General features: G+C 35.2%; 1 protein-coding gene across 3 annotated transcripts in view; it reads right to left on the minus strand.

The window, feature by feature from the left end:
• The window catches only part of LOC113039566 (glutaminase kidney isoform, mitochondrial-like), a 28,758-nt gene extending 4,816 nt beyond the window's left edge, over positions 1 to 23,942 (minus strand). The window contains exons 1-14 of one of the 3 annotated variants that reach the window (XM_026197484.1): positions 23,634 to 23,942; positions 14,842 to 14,932; positions 14,549 to 14,667; positions 13,581 to 13,710; positions 13,414 to 13,493; positions 13,124 to 13,287; positions 5,380 to 5,438; positions 3,932 to 3,964; positions 3,783 to 3,841; positions 3,473 to 3,539; positions 3,333 to 3,383; positions 2,281 to 2,457; positions 2,039 to 2,170; positions 1,853 to 1,945 (exon numbers count right to left, since the gene is read on the minus strand). In XM_026197484.1, coding sequence (XP_026053269.1) covers positions 1,853 to 1,945; positions 2,039 to 2,170; positions 2,281 to 2,457; positions 3,333 to 3,383; positions 3,473 to 3,539; positions 3,783 to 3,841; positions 3,932 to 3,964; positions 5,380 to 5,438; positions 13,124 to 13,287; positions 13,414 to 13,493; positions 13,581 to 13,710; positions 14,549 to 14,667; positions 14,842 to 14,932; positions 23,634 to 23,803 — 1,425 coding nt within the window. In that variant the 5' untranslated portion in view covers positions 23,804 to 23,942. Of the gene's footprint in view, positions 1 to 1,852; positions 1,946 to 2,038; positions 2,171 to 2,280; positions 2,458 to 3,332; positions 3,384 to 3,472; positions 3,540 to 3,782; positions 3,842 to 3,931; positions 3,965 to 4,638; positions 5,439 to 13,123; positions 13,288 to 13,413; positions 13,494 to 13,580; positions 13,711 to 14,548; positions 14,668 to 14,841; positions 14,939 to 23,633 lie in introns of those variants that run through there. The other 2 variants (XM_026197483.1, XM_026197485.1) reach the window with 2 other exon arrangements.
• Positions 23,943 to 24,171: the final 229 nt, after the last annotated feature.

Raw genomic sequence — 24,171 nt, forward strand, 5'->3', positions numbered from 1 at the left:
CATGTGAATCATTTGTTTTTGTTTTTAATTGGATGAATGAAACTTATTGTTTTGTTACCCAGATACTGATATCATATTGCATTGTTTGGGACTTGCAGATTTCTACAGACTTTAATTTTAAAGTAAAAGAAAATTGCACGTGAGGTTTAAAGGTCTTTGGCTTGCTTTACAGTATAAAAACCAACAAAACCTACACAAACACAGAACCAACATAACCAAACCAAAACTGACAAAACAAAAACAACTACAAAAAATGTAATAAATACTAACTAAATATAATATTAATAAATAAATAAAAATAGTAAAACAAACAAAAACAACTACAAAAAATTTAATAAATACGAACTAAATAAAATAATAATAAATAAATAAAAATAGTAAAACAAACAAAAACAGCTACAAAAATGTAATAAATACTAAATACAATAATAATAAATAAATAAATCAAAATAATAAAACAAACAAAAACAACTAAAACAACAACAAACAGAACAAAACCAAATAAAAGAAGTAAAAAACAAACAAAACCAAACCAGAAACAACTCAAATAAAACAGTTTTAAAAAAACAAACATAACAACCTCTTTAATCCCAAAGACTGATTAACTAAAGAAAGTGATTGGATGATAGGCAGACAAGACTGGATTGCTCCGTTGTCTCTTCTAGTTTCTTTCTTCCATGCTCTCCATCCTATAGACTTCTCTGGTGGAACTGTGCTCGTCTGTTTCAGAAGGACAGACTTTTTTCCACACTTTGTCAGTGAGCGCTAGCTCCTTCTGGAGGCTCATATAGTCCAGCGGTTCGAGATTCTGCTGCTGTTGCTGCGGTTCAACCAATACGGACATAGACAGACTATCAGATATATCATCATGGAATTTCCTGCTTGGATTTGTACGGATGGCAGAGAAAACAAGGAAACAGTGGATAATGAAGCAAGCCAGTCAATCAGAACAGCACATCTCAGGAGTTATTTTCAAGTGGAGCAGTGGAGCGGGCATATTTAGGCTGTATTATATATGCAGATCTAAGTAAGTCAAGCAGGAAAATATTTAGCATCGTAAATTAAGGCACGTGGATAGTAGAGGAGTTAAACAGCAGAGAGTATGCTGGTCCTCCAGCAGAGGGCAGACAATAGAGAAGAAAAGAAATATGCAATTACTAAGAAGTGAAATGTTCAATAGTACAGATTAAGATTGCAGGGCAGTTAGCATAATTTGCTTTGTCTGTTCACATTCAATAATACATATGCAGACACTTACAATATGTCAAGATTATAAGCATTAGTTGCATCTAGAGGTGGGATATACAGTGTCCCCAAAAAGTAGATGGACATTTAAGTCAAGTTGAATAAAAAAATGAATTGCATTTGATAAAAAAAAAAAATTAAATACAATATCAAACAGAAACAAACCAATTGGTATCTGCAAACTAACATACATTTTCTGAGCTATTTTACAATGACAAGTGTTTTTTTTTTTACATTTTTTTTAATTCCTTATGAAATAACATATAATAAAAAAATTAATGTAATGATATTATGCTATGTTACTGTACACTATCACATATATAAAAAAATGTAAAAAATAAATTGCATACATATATATATGTATATATATATATATATGTGTGTGTGTGTGTGTGTGTGTGTGTGTGTGTGTATGTATGTATGTATGTATATATATATATATATATATATATAAAAAGGTCAATCCATCATCCTATTGTCACTATGAATTTACAGTTAATATTTATTTTGTACAGCAATATTTTGAAATTTACGCTGGGTTACTGCCCACCCCTAATTGCATCATCTGCATGCTGTTTGTGGTTGGAGGGACAGCTCTTTCACTCACCCGCTGTTCTCCCCCCTCTCGGCGGGGATCCAGTTTCTTAGCAAAGTGGCGTAAATTATCATAGTTGTGGAAATTACAGAGCTGGACCAGGTCCTAAAAGAAAAAAGAAAAAAGAAATCAATGCGAGCGAGAGAGACACGATTGTAACAGATTATCAACTAAGATTAGTCTATATAGATTTAGTACCGTGCAAAACTGGATTCCTCGCACGCTGTTGCCCAGTTTGTCAAGAGGAGGAGACCAACACATAATGCCCATCACATTGGGCACCACCAGCAGGATGCCTCCGGAAACACCTGATTTAGCCGGGAGACCAACCTGCAGTACAAAGCACAATCTGAGTTTGTTGCAGATTGTCAAAATGATTGTCTTACATTTGAAAGTAAAACCATCAGACATTTCCCCAGGTGTGTATGTGTGAACCTCACATGGAAAGCGAACTGTCCCGAAAAATCGTACATGCCACAGGAGTGCATGAGGCTCAGAGTGTTTCGTACGGCCTCGGGGTTCAGCACACGGTCGCCCGTGATTGGACAGAAGCCGCCGTTGGCCAGGGTGGCTGCCATCACACTGGCACTTTCGCAGGTTACCTCAATGGAGCATAGCTAAACAAACAAAACAAAAACATATGTGATCATATTTACTCATTTAGAAATAAATAGTAATGCTTGAAGGAATAAATGATACAAAAATGTAAATATGCATAAAATTTATTCACCCTCAGGCCACCTGTTGTGCAGATCTAGAATCACTTGCTCACCAGTGGATACACTCTGTAGTGAATGGGTGCCGTCAGAATGAAAGTGAAAGTCCAAACAGTCTATGAGAATCCAAACAGCTGATAGAAACACCACATTAATCCACACCACTTCAGTCCATCAATAAAATCTTTTGAAGAGGAAAGTTGCATTTTTGTAACAAACAAATCCATCATTAAGACGGTTTTATTTTCAAACCATTGCTTCCAGCTAAACTACCAGTGCATAAAGTAACAATGCTTCCATCCCCTGTTGTCCTCTCACATCAAAACCTACCAACATAAGTGTTTAGGCCTGTAAACAGTGCTTGATCTTGAGCATATTTCTCTCCTGATTTAGAAGAAACCATTTTTTCACTGGAGAAAGAAATATTATGGATAGAGGACTCATATTTTAGATATACAGAAGCAATGGTTTGAAGTTAAAAACGTCTTAATGATGGATTAGTTTATTACAAACATGCAACTTTATCCTTCAAAAGATGTTCACTGATTGACTGGAGTGGTGTGGATTCATTTGTTTGATGTTTTCATCAGCTGTTTGGACTCTCATTCTGACGGCACCCATTCACTGCATAGCATCCATTGATGAGCAAGTGTTGTAATGCGGTTTTGTAATGTACATTCTTAATTGTTGGAAGGCTACGTCTACTGGTAGCTATATACACATATTCAACACACTTTTCCGAACAGTGTACAAAATGCTGTTTAATTTGTCCTAACCTGGAAGTAAAGGTCCAGGATGGAGTTCATATCTGTACCCTCTGGGAAACACTGCAAGTACGGGGAGATATTTGTACAAAATAATGTTTTTAGTTAATTTTGAACGATACCTAATTGCTATAAAATGTTTAAACACACACCTTCTTTTCCTTCATGTAGTAACCAATGGCAAAGTTTCTGTCACCTGACAGTCGCTCTGACTGAAACCTACCAACAACAAGAAAAAAACTTTACAGCATGAATTTTAACTCAATTTTCGTACATTTTCACAAATATATCATTTCATAAACAATTATAAAGAAATGGTAAGTAGCACACTGAATTAAATGTGATTTTTTTTAAACATACTCCAATAAACTTTTTAGTTGATTGCATTTTAATAGTTTTATTTAACATCTGATTACGTTCATATTTTCAATCTGAATTTTCACCGCTACTGTCCTCACTTACGTAGCATTGCTGAAACCAACATATTCATTTCCTGCCAACATCTTCATGAAATTCATCACCTAAAACAAAACACTTCATTAAAAGCCACAGCTTTCAACATGATTACCAGTACGAATCTAAAAAGCATTACACTGTGCTATTATACTTACATAGTCAAACTTCTCAGCATTGCTTACACCTTGCTGAAAGTCAAAAACAAACTGCATGAATGCGGTATATTGTAGAAATGAAATGTTTTGTAGAGTTAAACACAAACTTCTCAATGCACAGCCATTCAGGTTAAAGGACACTACCAAAATATTAATACATAGACATTATAGACAGAGATTCCATGAATTAGTAAAATCATTTCTCTACAGCATGAGAGGCATTTCAAATGAAGAATGGAAAAAAGGATTCTAGCTCGATATTTGAGTAACGTCATTGAAAGAAATAAAGGCAAACAGTGTTTGTGTCCAAGTAAATATTATTATAGCTGTGGATCACAAATGTAAGTTGGTAAAGGGGTGTGGAAAAATCAGACAAAAAGATCTATGTGTTGTCTATAAGTTTGTTTTAGTAGATTTCTATAGAAACTTGTGTAATGCATTGATTTGAGGCTCTTATGTTTTTTCCACATTGAAGAAATGCTTATTTACGCAAACAAAAAAAGCATGGTATCTTACTAAATATGTAATTTTTCGAGTTCAAAAGCACAAAACAGAAATAAAGCTTGATTCTGAAGGAATGAAACAGAATTACGTTTGATTCTCTGTCAAAGCAATGGATTTGTCGGACTTGCGCTAATGTAGCTAACCATTAGCTTGCTTTGGAATTTGTTCAATGAGGAAAAACAAATAAATGAAAGGGAAATTACCAACTTCTTTGACCTGTTGGAGGGTCAAAATTTCCCACAGTTCCTAATGCTGTAAAATACGTAACAACAATAAAACCACAAAAAAAGCCTTCACACAGACATCACACATCACCACCCCGACAGGCCTGAGAAAGATGTTGATTTACCTTTAACGCCACAAACTGTCATCACAAATTCGTAAATGACAAAAAACGTTATAAATATATAAATGCTTATACATGTTTATAATATCGTTCATAATAGTGTTAACAGGTAAACAGAGCCCTGCATGTCTAATGTTGGTTTTAGCAAGGATGCTAACTACAGATTGTGGCTTTATATTAAAAAAAAGACGATATTTTGAAATTCTGTCAGCATTGTCAATGTCTTCCTCTCATCCCTCCCAATTTATTTCTCAAGTGTTTATTATTCTATCATGCTGCCCTTTCAAAGTCCTGACCATCATTTGTTCTCTCTCGCATCAGTTTGCTCTTTTTCCCCTTATCTTCCCCCATCTCTCTATTCAATATAATCCTTTCAGCATGATTATTCATAACCTTAATCGGATGAGAGAGGGAAAGTAATCAGATTAAATACATTTGTCCCTCTGATTCGTTTTCACGTAAAAAATCTTCCACAAACACATCAAGATAAACATTCGGCAAGGCACTTGAAAAAAATACAGGAAGAACAGCTAACGCAGTTTTAGGGCCCCCATTTTATTAAACAGTCGAAGGATGTAAAGATGAGAATAAAATTTACCTTGAGGAGAGAGGTACAAACTATGGCGCCAGCGTTTACCATTGAATTGTGAGGTTTATCTGGAAAAACAGATGAATGAATGAATAAATGAAGATGACTTGGTGTGCATGAAGCTTATTTTTGGGAACATTAAAAGAATAGTTTACCCCCCCCCCCCCCTCGCCCAGTTCGATCAATTTAGCACTCTGATAGGGTGCTTCCCAGCCGGCACATGACCGACCTTCAACGTTGAAATATGGTTGAAATAAGGTCAGTTGTGGTTTCAACGTTGAAACAACGTTGATTCAACGTTTAAAGCTGAATGGTTGAAAAACATCCAGCACATGACCAACTTTCAATGTTGAAATATGGTTGAAATAAGGTCAGTTGTGGTTTCAACGTTGAAACAACGTTGATTCAACGTTTAAAGATGAACTGTTGAAAAACTTCCAGCACATGACCAACTTTCAACATTGAAATATGGCTGAAATAAGGTCAGTTGTTTTAATGAAACAACGTTAAAAATGTTTAATGCTAAATGGTAGTTAAAGGTTAACAAGCTTTTAAATTATTTATATTAAATTATTTAAATTAATTAATTATTTTAATAGCATTTTAAAATATTTTAGTCATGATACCTATTCTAAAATCTAAAGGTATATGTTAAATATTATCATCATTAACAACAATAAAACTATATACATTTCGCTGCTTTATCACACTGAAACAACTCCCATTGGTAGTTGTATTTTATTACTTCTATCATGATTGGTTAATCTGGCTGTCATTCAGGAAACTGGACAATGAATCGGTTCGCGCCTTTCTACATTTAAAAATATGACCGTTATTGTCGTCTTTCTGTGAGTGAGGCGGCTAACTGTGAGCTGCTGCTCGTTATAACTGACTGCTCTATCGGTCCCGAATTATTTCATATTTGCCTGTACATTTTTTATTTATTTTGAGCGAATTTGAGTCGTGACATGTCAATGGAGAACAAAAACTGTGAACACAAGAAGGGTCAGGTGTTCTGCGAGGTCCTGAAAACATCCTGGCAAAATGAGGTAAGAAAATCGCTAACGTTATCTTTATTATCTTTTGAAAATAGTAAAGTATTACCAGAGTTTACAAATGGGTAGTTTAAAGGACATGTAATCTGCAGATGAATAAATACCCGTGTGTCTATTTTTGCATTGCTTTATCACAGCTGATCAAGTTAGGTGCTCACCTAATGTGTTGCTGGTAAGAGAGATTTAGAGATGGTTTAGAGATTTTCCCATATTTTCCTGATATGTATCCCATGCATTAGGTGTGTTATATATGTTTGTATGCTTATAATAGTTTCAAAGTGTTTTCTGAAACATATAAGTGCAAATGTCTGTATTTAAATAATATAATTTTAATGAATTAATGAAAATGAATAAATAAATAAAAGGATTGTTTAAAGCCATGGTTCTCAAAGTGTCAGGCCCCCTCTAGTTGTTATGCAGGTGAATCACTAAATTAAACTAATTAATGTTAATATATTTTAACTTAATCTTTGAGTAAGTTTTTTTTTTTTTGCACATTTAAGTATGTTAGAGTTAAAGTACAGTACAGTTTTGTAACTTTTGTTACATAATTACATTTAAAAGTACATTTTAATTTAAACTTTTTTTTTATTTACCTGTGTATGTAAGCACAGTTGTAGTGTTAATGTTCAAACTGTATTTACCACGGTAAAGTGTCTGACAACAATTAATATTCTTATTAGAATAAAACTGCCTCATTTTTTAACTGTAGAGCTGTAGCTGAATAGTTTGGCCTACTACGCTGCTGAAATGTAATGTTGGTCATTATGGTGCAACTTAATATTTAATAACAAATATTTTCTGAAGTGGTACTTGGTATAAAAAGTTTGAGAACCAGTGGTTTAAAGAAATGGTATAATATGAAATCCTGCTTTTTAAGAACTTTTCAGTAAACCATTTCTTCTTTCCCCTTGTAGAGTCATCGAGGATCCAGCTTGTTCTTGAAACATTGGTAAGAAATTGTTCATCTGCTACATTGCACTGTCACTTCTGCTAGAGATGCTTTGACCTTTTGTGATAGGTTTTGATTGTACTTAGTTTATTAAAAATTTACTGAATTAGATTAGAATTAGAGTATTACTAGTGTTTTGATTAAAACAGTGTAACTGGGGGTTCTGAAAACACTGCTTGTGAATAATTTGTTAATATTGTAAATTTTCATCTGAATACACTAAATAAGTGTTTAATGAATAGTGTTGTCCACTTTGTTTCCAACCTCACTGTTACTGAACTGTAAAGTGAAAATATTGTGTGATTTATTTTGCATTCAGTTTTCAGTTAAATATATTTCACAATATCAAAGTTATTGTGAAACATTGTGGACATACCTAAACAAACTGGTTAAATCTTATGTGTCCTCCAGAAGTTTGCGCTCTGCAAGTGAACGACGCCTTGTGGTGCCATCCCAAAGAAGTTCACAATCACTCTCACGGACCTTTTCCTGGACCGTGCCCAGCTGGTGGAATGACCTCACAATCTCAATCCGAACTGCTGAGTCTTTACTCATTTTCAAGAAACATTTTAAGACTCATCTTTTTCACCGGAACTTAACCAACTAATGCTAGCACTTTTCTTGTCTTTCATATTATAAAAAAAAAAAAAAAAAAACCTGGCTATGCGTTCTGTACTAGACTAACTGAGACTTGTCATGGCACTTGTATACTGTTGTTGTTCTCTTGTACACCTGACTGCTTCTGTTGTTCTCATTTGTAAGTCGCTTTGGATAAAAGCGTCTGTTAAATGATTAAATGTAAATGTTTATACAGGAAGGTACAGAAAGTGCACAAGTGGGAGAGAGTGGAGGGGACGGCGTCAGAAAGGACCTAGCGCTGGGACACTTTCAAGGATCACCCGAAGCACAACCACACTGTATACACTAAGGCTGCTGGTTCTAACAGTTTAGAGTGCCCTGCGGTAGAAATCTCATTCTGCATTCCCCACGGTAAAGAAGACACAGTCCGGGGGGGTTCCCATTAGAAATCAACTGGTTGAAGGTTCCCTGCTCGTACTGTGCAACACATTTTCACGGCACAAATGTGCACAACTTGAAATGAGACACATTACTAAAACATGTTTTTGACAGAAACTGTAGTTTTCCACCAAAATAAAAGATCCACTGGTTTCAGTCATAAAGGTTCAAGGGTTTGTCTTGTAAGTGCTGAAAAAAATATGCATTTTTGTGCCAAATTATTTTACAAAAACCTTTAAATATTATTGTATTTGGATTGTTCTACTACATGTTTTTAGCATTACCTCCATGCATACTCTGCATAATAAAGTGTGGGATTATTTTCATCTGTTTTATTCAGTATGTTTCCAAAATTTAACTGCTGTTTGACAATTTTGAGGATGTGGTCGTTTATTGAAGTTGTTTGTAAAGTCATTGCTGCCAGTCATTAGATTTTTAGCCTTGCATGTACATTGTTGATCTAAATGCCAACTAGGATCTAGGTGTATTTACACACGGTGCAAGGTACGACGGGGAAACAACGTCGTGTTATCAACGCTGATTAACTTTTCAAAATCAACACCTCATTCAGCTTTCATCCCAGGGCTGCAGCACGACCCTAATTCACCCATAATGCAGGTAAGACGGTGAAACAGCGTCGCGATTTCAACGTTGATCCAATTTGCAAAATCGAAAGGTTATTCAACGTTGATTCAACGTCGGGATTTCAACAGTGAATCAGCGTTGTGATTTCCACCGTACATCAACGTCACGTTTTCAACGGTGAATCAACGTCGTGATTTCAACGTTGATCCAATTTGCAAAATCGAAAGGTTTTTCAACGTTGATTCAACCATGGTACCTGACGTTGTTTCAACGTTGAATCAACGTTGAAATGCCGGCTGGGTTGAGACTCTCACTTGAGACTCTTATCGGGCGATAAAAAAATATCGCCGTTAATCTATTCTCAAAGTTGGGTTGAAAAAAAAAAAAAAAAGTCAATTTAAACATTAAAGCATCCAAACACAAGGCGTGGAAAAGCTGAACAGAGCTGTTTATTGCGCGCTGTGTTCGGTTCGGAGAGGGGGAGAGAGCCGCGTATCAAGGACAGTGACACTGAACAGAGCTCTCTTCTGCGAAGTCCTCAAAGTCCCTCCTGCACCTGAACGAACAAATACAACGTGTTTGAACAAACAAAAAGATGTGAAAGAGCCCAAATCAGTACTCGCGGTGTCACGCAGAGAAAGGTGTCTCAAAATACTTGAACACCGAATGTGCTTATTTTTGCTCTTGTGCTGACAAATACATACAAAATATGTCAAAATATCCACCTTGGAAATTATGCTAGAAAAAACTGTCAGTTATTTCTTAAGTTAAAGTAAACAGTTGAGGGAAAAAATGGGATGTGTATTATATTGGATGCGTTCATCGTCTCTTAAAGTGACCGCGCCTAATTTAGCGACTGGCTGCTGTAATGTTAATCCAAGAAAATGAAAATGTAATAATGTGAGAAATGTTGAAGGTGTCTGAATAAATGTAGGTTTGATTGTTCATTTCATTTTTACATTGAAGACTATCCAGTGCTATTTTACATTTAATTATTTGGTTTCTGTACCTTGACACCTACAAACTTGAAAAAAACTTAAACATTGTGTAAATAGCACAAATAAATAAAAATAAACGAATATACAAATTAAACTATTTCAAACAGGGCCCACTGGCACAACCTTCACTGGGTCCCTGCTGACCCCAGCTACGGCTCTGCTCACACCTGTTTCACACATACTCTGTCTGTAGTGCGTATGCAGTCCATGTGCATTACGTATGTGGTGCAGTACGGACTCGATGTGCTTTCGCACAGGACGCGTTTGCAGTTCGCTGCTCGGTAGGTAAATGATCGCTGCACTGCCGCAGATGCAATGCTCCTGGAATGCAACTGGAATCCGTTAACATGGGTGCATAAAAAAATATGCAACGCAATTCGAATGAGCCATTTTAATCTAGATTAATTTCAAGATCACAGTGAGATTAATATAGATTAAAAAATTAATCTATGCCCACCACTATATAAATATATATATATATATATATATATATATATATTAGTGCTGTCAAAATTAGCGCGTTAACGCATTCGATTAATTTGAAATATTTAACGCGTTAAAAAAAAATAACGCAATTAACGCGGTTGCAGTTTTCTTTTATTTCCAGTTGTGGCCTATGTGTGTTCAACGTGCAAAGAAATATGGATAAGACCAAGGAAGCACTTTTAGATGGAAAGTTTCAGTATAAATCTCTGCCGGATTACTCTTCATTCTGCCACAAGAAACATTACTCTTCATTTAGTCTGCCACAAGAAACAGCAACATTACAATCATGAACTCAAATGTCATTGTTTAAATTAGACCTTTCTGTAACGCTAACGTTAATAAGCTTAAACGAATATAACGAAATAATTGTGTAGCGGAGTATTTTTTGTACACAGTGCCGCGAACTGTCAATCACTCCTGTACGCGTGCATCACTGTCCTCCTCGCAGCTGCAGCAACTTGCGCTCTCTCTCTCTTCATCAAGCTTTAAAACAAAAAGGGAACAAAAAGATCATATTGTCTTTGTGCATAGGCTATAGATTAATTAGATAAATGAATATCTAAATTTGTGCCTTGCCGTCTACGGTATTTGTTTAGAACTTAGAAAAAAGATGCTGCAGCCAATGAACAGCCAGCGGGGGCTGCAGGACGACTCAACCTCCGCAGACAGTTTTTAATGTTTATCAGACAATAAATACTCAAGATTTTGCTTTAGAATAACTCACAACGAGTTTCACACACCCGGCCACGTTGAGTTGTTGACACTTAACAGTGGGAAAAGCGACACATGCGCTATTCACTTGTATAACTTAAGGGTGAATGGGTAATGTAGTTTCTGCTCTGGGTGGGATGAATTAGGAAGCTTGCATTGTGAATGGCACTCTGAAAATCGGCAGTGCAGGTAAAATATTAAAACCTCTATTAAAACAGATGTCCAAATGAGCGTACCGGTACGCTACAAGCACGTTCTGGGCGCACGGAGAGGTGGCGGTACGCTCAAGAGCTATATTTGGAAGTGGCGGTACTGAGTACCAGTGCGTACTGGCCCACTTAAAGCACTGGCAATGACTATACTTTGGAATTTTTTTGCAGTCAACTTAGAATTCAACATGGAAATCATTTTTGTTTTTTATTGGCATTGATTGTTTTGAAATTCAAATGGTACTTACATGCCTGTGTTTTTATTTCTGTAATAAATATGGCTTTCAAGCCAACAGTTAATTTGGAGGATATTGATGGTTTATTGCAGGTATGTTGTTTACATGAGAAAATCTGTGTTACAAGTTAAACAAAAATTCCAATAAACAATCATATTTTGAATTTAAATAGTTTCTTTGTCTTGAGTTTACATTAAATATTTACATTTTACAATTACATATCCAAAAAGTTTCAGTCTTTTAATTGCGATTAATCGCGATTAATCGCGATTAATTTTAAAAAATTGTGCGATTAATTAGTTAATTTTTTTTAATCGATTGACAGCACTAATATATATATATATATATATATATATATATATATGTATATGTATATGTATATGTATATATATGTATATGTATATGTGTATATATATATATATATATATGTATATGTATATGTATATGTATGTATATATATATATGTATATATATATGTATATGTATATATATATATATATATATATATAAAACACGTCCAAACCAGTTTCTTAACAAACATGGCAGTGGATTTTGATTGTGGGAGGAAAACAGGAGAGAGTTTTTCACTGTAGGGAAACATTATTATGGATTATGGACTCATAATTTCTCCTGATGTTATGGTTTCAATTTAAAACGCCTTCACGATGGATTTGTTCCTTATAAATAGTGGTTGACCGATATATCGGCAATGCCGATATATCGAATTATGATACGTGCCATTTTTCAAATATCGGCATTGGCCGATAAGTTTTTCTGCTTGACTGATGTGTTAGAGGTGGGACTTTTATTTTGACTGTGCTGAGAAAGGCAGCACCTGAGCACACACAGTGCTCACACTCTCTCTCGTTTACTGTCCATCGAATAGAAGTCTGATTATCAGATAGAACAGTTAAACAAAGGAAATGTATACAAAGTATTATAACAATTGCTCTTATATGATTAGTGATAGAAAGGCAAACATAATACTTTCTGGTTTGCCGTCAGCATTAAGCAAATACACATTTATTTCATTTTAACAAATCTTTGAATGACCAATGAACATTTAATTTCACAAAGCTTGCATTTTATACCAGCTATAAAATCTGTTCCAATGATCAAAACGAATATATCTACATCTTGTGTGGTTTGAGGGTGAGTTGTCAAACTAAGATCCCATCCAGACAGTTTACTTTGAGATTTTCTGCGATTCTTGTTACTTTTATTTCTTTTTAGATTCTTATACTGTAATACAATGATTTTTTAAAATTTACTTTAGTATAAGTTCATTATTACATATCATTTAAATAATATATTATTGTTTTTGTATTAAAGTAATGAAAATGACAATACCTTACGGCAATGAGAATTCTAGGAAAAAAATGGCTAAGTTGTCTTAAAATGTGTTATTATGCAAAAAACCTATTTAATTTGTTTATCGATATTTTCATTCTAGCTATTTCTTTACGCAAAATGTTTCAGAAACATTCATCTAAGAAATCCTTACCATCTTCGTCGAGAAAGAGTTTGTTAAAACGAAGGCCACTGGGTTCCTTCCCTATAAAGCGGTGCACGTATTCAGTGCCGTGATCGTGAACAGCAATTGCGTACTTTAATGGTTTCACACACGACTGCAGACAAAACGGTATTTTCGTGTCACCCACGGTGTATCTGTCATGCACAAAGTGTCAAGTTTAGATATTCGACAGAGCTCAGCATAAATGTTTGATACATTTAATTATGTCATGTGTTAAAAATCAAGCAAAATCAAAACTGTACTAAAGACAGAACTCTCACCGTTGGCCATCTACAGTGCACAGAGCAACGCCCCAGAGATTAGGGCTAAATTTCGCTAGCTGAGGAATGTAATCTGCCACCTAATAAAATTAAAACATGATAAAACACATTGTAAAACAATCTGTAAACAAATAGCATCAGAAATCATATTTGGATTATAAGCGTACCTGGCCACCCGACATTGATTTAGCGCTCTCATAAATCTGATCGATGTGACAGGTAAATGACTGAAAGTCGGGAATGACAAACTTTTTCCGGAAAGCCTGCGTCAGCAACACAATATTGCTTTGCACACACCTGAAGAAAGAGAAAAGTAAAGATCATGCTTTATTTCAATACATCAACACAAACGTAAGAATAAATATTAATCATTTTAGAAAGATAAACAGACACAGAAGATAAAGCTGAATTATTTGATTGTGATAAACTATTGCATATCTTGCTTTCAAGATTAAATACTGAATACATCATAGTCATAACTACAATACAACCACAGCTCATTCTACAAAATGCTTCAGGAAAAATTAATAATAAAGAAAAAAATAAAAATTAATTCACAATATTGGAGCTGTATGAGGCAGTATTATCTCAGAATCATTGATAAACAGTACTATTATAGCTTTGTTCATATTTTGGATTAGATCTGATTTGTAAATTTTCTATTTTAACTTTGTTTTGTTGTTACAAAATTTGAATAAATTTTCTTTTTTTATGTAGCTGATGTAGTTGTTTTAGTATTTCAAAATCAAAAAAAAAAAAAAAATGTTTGTCAAATGAAATGTTTTATTTTCTGTTTTTTCTGGTTTGACAAGCACTAACAATAAACCTGGTATAAATGTTGTGCTCGGGCCTTAAACCATTTTTATGTATTTTCTGAGCAAAACTAAATAATTCACATACTGCAGGACTTTAAAAAAAAACAGTGACCACTGATTTCATGTGTCCTTGGAAAACGGCTAATATATGAAACCTCACGCTTTAGTAACCGCAATGGGAATTTGTAATCTGAATATTACACTGCAACTTTTTGTTGAAGACTAAATATGTTAAATGGACACAACAGCCAATATATTCTTATTAAACTAAAAACTGTAAGTCGGTTTCATTTTTAGTTTAATATAGCCCATATATTCACTTTTTGAAGAGATGTCGATCCAGAGCACCATCTGATGTGGTCTTCAGGGTGACCTTTAACATCTCCATACACTCCTTCAGACGAGGGTCTCCAGTAAGCAGACCTGTGGCTTTCAGCGCCTGGAAAGGAACAACATTTAGCCTAAATTTACAAGAAATCATGCCTTTTGTTTAAAACCCAATGAACTCACACTATTTAGATACAACTATTGGCTCTATAAGCCAAGATATGTGCTATAAGAGGTATGGTAGCAATGGCCCTGTTCTCCTCGGCCAGCTGGGCCGTGGTTTTACCGTGGTAAATTTGTGAGCTGGAATTTTCTCCTGGCCTTCTGCAATGGTGTAAAACAGCAGATCTTCCAGGCTGGGCAAAATGCCTGCCTTCCTTCTCCTGTGACATGAACAGATACAGAGAGTATCCAGTAAGCAGACAGAAAACAAAATTAAATGATTTATTCAAGGGAAAGTGTTTATCAGCAGCAGGAGAAGTCGTACTGAGATTTAATGTCATTTTAAATTCAGAATTAATCTCATTATGCCAGTCATTAGGTTTCACAATGGATAACAAATGTTTTTCTTTCATATAAAACCAATTTAATTTGTCAAAAACTCAAAAAGACAAAAAGCATTAGGCCAAAAATATATCCTGCACAAGTAACAAGTTGTATTCTCAAAGTCTGCCACTAGGAGTGCCATTAGCATAAATAAATAAAAAATTTCTACCATTTTCTCTATTTTTACACTGTCAAGGAAGATCAACAATTTGAAGATTGATTATAAGCTAGCTATAACACATATACATACACATATTTGTGAATTAAATTTAGGAAAATTTAAGAAAAATGCATTTTACCATTGACTGGCATTGTGAGATCAGCTGAAAACCCATTTTTCAGTTAGTCTGTTAGAAAAGGTGGTTATTTAACATAATTCAGGTTTGCTAAATTTTAATATGTTAAGCAGGATCTAACTAAAGCATTTGGGAATAAATCTTCCTACTGCAGATTCACAAGTCCCAACGATGGATTGCATTCTGGGACAGCTACACAATCCCATATTAGGTCTCGAAAAAGAGCACTGGTTTATATTCTGACCACAGTCTATCCAGAAATGAACTGAAGAGTGTTTGGACGTTATTTAAGTTGGTGGAAAAATATTGTTCTTAAACCCATTGTGGGCTGAAACAAAGGTCACCAAGGCTTTGCGATGTCATTTCAGGATGATACATGTGGTTCTAGAACACAGAATGGGAATGTTCTTCAGCGGGAAAAACCAAGCAAAGCATTTTGTAAGAAATAATTGGAAGAAAGACACCAAATAAAAAAGGAACCAGATACTTACACAACAAATGTAAAGTGTGTAGACAACCAAATGAGAGAGAGGGGGAAAAAAACAGAAATGAATGAGACATCAAGACATATAAAACACTGGCAAAGTAAATAAACATATAGGACTAGATAAATACACATGAATGCATACGTTCTAAAACAAAGTTGTAAAAAAAACTGACCTGGATTGAATTAAAATAGCGATAAAAGGTTAGTTAAGAATAGATCCACAGAATGCAAATTAAATATATTTTTTAATAATACTACTAATTATACTAATGTTAATAGCCTTTGGAAACGACACAGAGTTGAAAAAAAAAAAAAAGATAAAAGAATGAACTCAAAACTTTCACATTTTGGATGATAAATTGGCTTTGGCGATTTCAGTCAATAGTCCAGACTAGTATTGGTGAAAGTTACTTTTAAAAGTAATGCATAACAATATTGTGTAACAATAAAAAGTAACTAACGGCATTACTTAGTAACTTTTATCGGAAAGTAAACATTACATTACTTTTGTGTTACTTTGTCTCCTGGGCTGGGTTGGAATTGCTTATAGAAAAAAAGGTTATATCTGGCAACTATAAAGTCCTTTTCACACCAAAAGTGAAATGAATAAGTCTCAGCCTTATGTGCGTGTCAGTGCCCTCCCAGTTTCCCTCAACATGTGGACAGGAGAGCTGTCAAATTCATTTGTGTTACTTATTTGAAAAACTAAGCTATTTTGTATAGATAGCTACTTTAATAGTTACTTGAAAAAAAGTCATCTAATTAGTTAACTTGTGATGTGTTTCCCCCAACACCCCAAACTATTGATAAAATGCTATCAGACACACACTATTGTGTACAAACATAGCCAGCGCTCTGAGGCAGGCTGTCTGACCTGGAAAGGCATTAAACTAGGACACATAACCCCTCCCGTCCCAAACTGATGGAGAGTTAAGCCTTCACTTCCTAGCAAGGTCTCAGTTCTGATCCTCGCTAATGCACCGTGCCACACGCACTTTCTTACGCTGCTATTTTTACACACAAACACACTGGAAACAATCCACTTGATGACACGGCTAAATAAAAACAATGTTTATTTGTTTTAGCGACGGGATGAGTTATATGAGATGAGAAAAGTTGGAAAAAAATGGGATTAGCTTGATTAGCATCCCCACCTGGTTGCTTCTAAATGTATAGGCTAAACACTTTCAGTAAATTTTAAATAAGTCACAATTTTTCATGACGTAACTTCTATTTCTTATACAATGTTTGAAAACAGTAAATTATTGTACTGAAAAAAAAAAGCTAAAGCTATTGTTTTGTCCCCATCCTTAAGCCGCATTGTCAACATCTAACCTACATTTCAACATATGAGGTAAATTTCACATCAAGGCTGAATTCCAAAGTTTTTAGTCCATAAGAAACCAATAAATAAATAAATATCAGTCTCTGTGCTGAAATAAAAATCTATTTTTATAAACAGTCTCAAGTACACTTGCTAGATTCTCAATAAAAATAAAAATAAAGTCCTGTGGTGTTACCATTGTATTGAATGGTACAGTAAATATATATATATATTAGGGCCGGGACTTTAACGCGTTAATTGAGATTAATTAATTACACAAAAAAATAACGCGTTAACTAAGATTAATTAATTACAAAAAAAAATCCCCCATTTTTAATAACTTATTTTTGCACCGCGGAACGTTTCTCACTGGATGAGTTTCCGCGGACCGATTATACTGGAGCACCAACTAGCGTTCGCATATCACCGCAGCACATGATCGCACCTCAAGTATCACCTCAATGCAAAACATATAGCAGCTAGCGTGGACTTTACACTTTATGTTGAACTATGTATTATTTTGTTGGTGCAACAGTTTATGTTGAACTCTTTATTGTTTTGGCCAAGGTTATTGAGAGTTGGACTTAGTATGTTATGGCCTCTGAAGCAACAGAGAGATGTTTTCTAATAGTCAGGGTTTCCAATGTTCTGAATGTACTTGACAGTATTGTGTATTACTTAAAAAACTCTTTACAGAAGGTTCCAGCACCTATAAGCTTCCTGAATTTCTGAAACTCAGGACTATTTCTAAATTGTTTCTAAATATGCTATTGCTACACTTCATGGCAAAAATTGCACTGGTCTGCTAGACTTGGATGAACAAAAATAAACAATATTTTGTTGCTTAAGCTTATGTATTCAGTCATTATTCAATGGTATACTATAATTCCATGTGAGAAAAAAAATTACTTCTCACTGTTCTCAGGTCAAATATTTATATGCGAGTAAAATACAATTAATTTTGATTAATTAATTACAAAGCCTCTGATTAATTAGATTAATTTTTTTAATCGAGTCCCGGCCCTAATATATATATATATATATATATATATATATATATATATATATATATATAGTGTGTTTGTGTCAAAGCAAAGGGAGAAAAAACAGGGAGAAAGAGTCAATGTAGGGAAATAAAATATCTGAAAATGCCTCCAGAAGAATCGCAAACCATGTCTAAATGTCCCTGCGGGGACAGCTGTGAGTGTGCGAACACCTGGAAGTGAAATGATTCAGTATCTTCATTATCTTCCTCCACCTCAACGAGAATTGGTCAAACAACCGGCAAAACAGCTGATATTCGCATGCTCATAGTTTCACTACAACATATTTTGGCCGGCAGCGACTAAAACACCAAAACTGCCAAAAACTGAAAAGTACTATGGTATTACTATGGTATGGTGGACTCACGTGTCAGCTGGCGCCATCAGATAAACAGATAAAGATAAACCTCGGATGTCAGCGAGTCTGAGGTGATTTACTAACTTCAGTGTTCACAGGGTTTGCGTTAAAACCAACAAACCCCACTAAACTAAGTCAAATTCACATTTATTTTAGTTAAAAAAAAATTTTTTACTATAAAAACTACATACATTGTTCGCATTGCCGATCTAAAAAGGCACATTTTTGAATTATCAATTGTAAACCGATATGAAGGCCTGTTAATATGAACAATAAATATAAAGATTACAATAATTATATTAGCACCCATACCAACAAATGATAATGTTCTGTTTAATATATTCGCACACTGCAGATTCGTTGTCTGCCGCTTTACATGTGCAAGTTGGTTGGATTCTGATTGGCTGTCAAGTTTTTATTGTTCATCAACTAGAAAGAATCCTTCTGAAAGTGATTCTAACTATATTGTTTCTCTGTGACGTTATGGCTATAATTGTGATGTTGACTCTTCATAATCCTATAAAATTACAGTGATTATTAAACTAGTTTTACTTATTATTACAGTTTGTAATTGGTGTGAATGGTTCTTCAGAAGATTTTTATTTTTTTTATTTTATTCATATGTAAGCTAGGGCTTTTCTACTACACAAGTGCAGTGGAATTAGTTTTTTTGTTTGTTAACATGGCAAACTTATACAAGCGAAATCTGCATGGGAAACATTTATGCATTAACTCCCAATTTTTTAGATTCCTTTTGAAATGGCTGGATTTCATTTGTGCTTCTCTTGCCGTGTAAAAATAAATGCGATAATACTGTATAATATTTCAGTGTTTGAGTGAAATTTGGGATCCATCATTTATCGGTAATCAAAGTAAAAAAAAGCAACCAAACAAACAACAACAACAAAAACTCATTATGTATATAACCTATATAATGCCAGGCTTCTCTGATTGGATGCAAGAGTGTTCAAGGGATGCTTTCGTCCCTTGCCAGGTGAAAAATCAAAGTCATAAAACCAAATAAATCCAAATAGCAGCAGCTTTGTGTGGTGTAAAAACAAAGCCATCAAGAGGCCACATGCTGGGTAAACTCCCTCAGGACAGAGCACATGTGCCTCAGAAACCTGACACTTCAAATTACAGTGTAGAGAATAAGAACCAGGACCTGCAGATGCTTATGAACACAATAAAAGCAAAAGCGTGATGTGTAGAGAAAGAGATTAAAAAAATACTGGGCTTGCAAATAAACTATTGGTGCATTCAATTAATGAACCAAGCCGTTGGTCTAAAAAAAGAAGGGTTGACTTCACAAAATTAATTCAGCATCTGGCATCCGAATGTGAGGTTGCCATAGACAACCAGATTATGTCAGTCTCTACAGAGTACTAAGGTGTGTTCCCAATCCTAGTGTGCTGACAACATTTTAGGCACTATATGTGTGATTCTGAAAAAAAAAAAAAAAAAACTGTTCTAAGAATAATTACGCTGCCTTCTAAGACACTAAATGTGGCTTGATTTAATGTGGAATTGCTGATCGCAGAATGCACTGCAACAGCTCTGTGGAAAAATCCATACAAGATAACTGGACGAGATATATACAAAATACTTATACTATATTACAGTACTTTTTAGTTATAAAAAAAGTTTAACCTAATTAAAACATAGTCTACTATTTTACTCGGACTTTCACCAACTATGTCGTCATAAGCCCTATTCGGACGGGACTAGTTTCACAGGGGGTCGTTAGAGAAATCTGCGTTTCACAGACGTACTTGGTGATTTTAATCCCGTCCGAATCTGCCACGTCTGTGTTTTTCTCACACAACCTCTGTGATAATTCCAGAGAAAATTACCTACCGTTTTTCAGCAAACTCAGTGATCCTCTGAGAAAACTAATCCTGTCTAAATGCGAATGTCTGTGATTGCCGGTGATATTTTATTTCACAACGCGTTTCCTTGTGTGTTTTGGCCAACGTGAATTACCGTAGATGTTCTTACTGCGCGGATGTTTGATATATTTGTAGAGCCCGACCGATATTATCGGCCGATATGAGCTTATTGCATTTAAATCGGCATCGGCGTTTATAACGGCCGATGAAACATGAGTAACAGAGTTTCATGCTTCACTCATGTTATGAGTGTTGCATAGTTTGCCCACCAGAGGGAGCTCCGCAGTTGCAGAGTCTGCAACTCCACTATAGAAGAAAGCGATCAGCCAAGCCACAGAGATGTACTGTTTTGACGGTAAGTCTGTCGTTCGTCATGAGAGATGATTTAGTTCATACACTGTATATAAAAACGGTGTGGTAGTTCTAGCTAACGGTCCTATCATTATCACTTTTAAATATTCTGTAACATCACTTACAGCCGCTAATGCATTGCTATATTAGATTAGCCACAAAGCTAATACCATGTTTAACAGTGGAAGAGTGCTAACGTTAATAAGAGGTCAAACTATAACTTTAGCTTTTATCTTATTCTAAATATATCTGCAGTGTTTCCCACATAATGACCGCGTAAGGGGCCGTTCACATATCGCGCCTAAAAACGCGTGGAAAACGCTAGGCGCGCCGCTTTTTCCTTCTCCAAAGCACTCGGGCAGAAGCGCTCCTAAGGCGTCTGCCTTTGCTAAGCAACCATGACGTGCTCTCTCCATGAAGACGGGGAAATTTCAGCAAAGGATAAATGGATTTGCAGCACTAAAAATCGCTCACAGTAGCTCTGCTACTAAATTTATTTTAAAATGGCAATCCATATACAGCTATGAACAGCTGATCCTTCATCTTGGCTCAGTTTTCAACGTTGTTACGGGAAAGGATGAACCTGATTGGTTAGTTCTTGTCACATGACCCGCGGTGCGCTTGCAGCATTCTGAAAAGTTGAGATGTTTTTAACTCAATGCGGTGCGGACGCGCCTGGAAAAAACGGGGAAAGATATACGGGTCCGTTGTGAGTGTGTCTGTGAGAGCAAATATATTGTAGCTACAGTAACTACAGTAGGTGCATCAGAAACGATTAAACCAGAGGGGACATGTAAATAAATATGAGTTGAACATGCGCTTTTTTCTTTTTTCTTTTCTTTTTCACAGATTGTTTCAAAGCAGCTTTACAGACATAACAGGAAAATTTTGTAATAATATGGTTAAATATAAGTAGGTAATATGTCATACATATATATATATATATATATATATATTATTTCTCATTTTTGCCTATGTAGGAGATCCCTGTCTATTATAATTCTAATTCTAATGATGACATGAGTAATTATACATGGTGATATTATTAATACACATGCTTATTCTTTCTCTGTCTTTTTTAAACATAAATTCCTTCTGGAAAATGGTTTATACAGCCCACATACATAGAACAGGCAGATATTTTGCTATTGAATGTTGTGTAAGTGCAGTTTATAGGAAATGGGTCTAATATCCAGTTTATTTTCAAAATCAAAATATCGGCTTATAAATCGGCTCTTTTTGAGTTTTTTGGGCATTTTTGGGCATCGGCCCCAAAAATCCATATCGGTCGGGCTCTATTGCTTAGCGGCAAATAAATAATAATAAAAAAATAATACAAATAATAAAATCAAGAGCAAGATCGCATAAACTGTTAATACCGGCTATTGTAATATCAGCATCAGGTAAGATTACTCACGTTCATTTATGTACTCAGTTACATAATGTTTTAATTACATTTAATTAAAAAAAAGAAAAAAAAAGAAGGAAAACAAGTTAAACTAAAGGAACCACACATTAATATGGTTTTGTTATACTAGCCATTTAGTATTTATTGTGTAATAATACTAAGGCAATCATTCTGAATGAATACAATGCACGCATACAGAGCGCGTGATCTCTGTGACCCCCAGATGCACAAAACAGACCCTCCCACCTCTGTAATAAACACGGAGATACTAGTCCCGTCCGAATTAGTACATGAAAATCACAGACGTCAGGTGATAAGAATCGAAACTCAAACGTAGTTTAGAAAACTAGTCCCGTCCGAATAGTGCTATAGTCTGGAACTGCTTGTGTGGAGAGACTGTTTATTATTTTTTTTATATTAGACAACAATGAGTGAGGGATTTTTGCATTCTATGGCACCTTTAAAACTCACTAACCTCGTCTGAACCTGATTGATTCAATAAGATTTTGAGCCTGACACAGACTAAGTGATTCCAAATTCCAATTATTACATGTGTGTGTGTGTGGGGGGGGGGGGTGTATAATAATTTAAAATAATATTAATAAAAATATAAATTTAATAAACATTATAATTTAAACTATTTTAAATAAAATATCATAATTAATAATGATAACAAGGTAGGATGAAAAGCATTGCTTGCAGTAAACATATTTACAATTTAATCAAAAACATTGTCAAATATTACATTTCTAAAAGCTGCCAGCTTGGTTTTAGAATTGGACAAGGATTGCCATCATCATCTGATTTTATTCAATCTACCAATCATTTATGCAAATAAAGACTATTTTAATAGAAGAAGATCACGTACTGATTCGTGACATTTGGTCTCCTCTCAAATATTTTTGGTAAAATGCATCTTAGATAGATTCTAGATCATTCCACGCGTCCATTACTCTGATTCACACTGAAAATAAGCTTTGTTTTAATTAAAAAGTGCTTCATATATATCAGAAACCTCCCTAAAAGCCCAACCCTTCTGATCATTCACAGAGGACATCACAGAGGCCCCTGGGGATTTTGACCCCCATTCATTGTACAAGCTCCATTTTTTGTGCACCATCCCCTAAACATCTTGACAACCTCATAGTAAATTTAAAAATATCATAAGCTCTAAATATAAAACACAAATCCTTCACATCTTTCATCTTGAACTAGGCCTGGGAATCATTTGCAGGGGATGAGGGGCCCCCATAAGAATGAATGAATGAATGAATGAATGGACAAAATCCATTCAATTTTATATCAATATTGAACAGGTTCTGTCAACCCCTCCCATTGGTCACTGAGGTTTAGACCTGGTTTAGAGCTCTACTCACTTCTCGTTGGCCCCATCGGTCTGCGTACAAAGGGCTCGTCTATATGAAGAAGTGCATCCTCCGGAGGCTGCTTTAATGTCATTATCTGCAACGTTACTTGTTCTCCAAAGGCGCCTTAGATTGGGTTTGCAAAACTCCTTTAACGCCCTCGAGAACCTAAAGTGTAACATTTCAAACACGACAGGCCAAAGAGAATGACTTCGGACAATAATGCCTGTAATATTACACCGTGAGATGTAAGAAAATCCGCTTTTTAGACAGTCGTGCCGGTTTCTGGTTTCTTCCCTCCTCTCTCGGTGTGTTTTCAGAATCGAATCCGCCCACTGAAGCGTAGCTCGCATGCTATTGGACGCCGTGACGTCACAGTGAACGATGATTGGCTCAGGCGTGCGTCAATCAGGATTATGACGCACACCACTTCCCTGTGTTTGTAGGTTACTGGCTGTGTGCTGCGTGCTGTGCTGTACACACTACATGTATACAATGTGTGAGAAAATGATGTCGAACTACAGCTATGTAACAATTAACATACCGTATC

Source organism: Carassius auratus, chromosome 22, assembly GCF_003368295.1.
Source record: "Carassius auratus strain Wakin chromosome 22, ASM336829v1, whole genome shotgun sequence".
Taxonomy (NCBI): domain Eukaryota; kingdom Metazoa; phylum Chordata; class Actinopteri; order Cypriniformes; family Cyprinidae; genus Carassius; species Carassius auratus.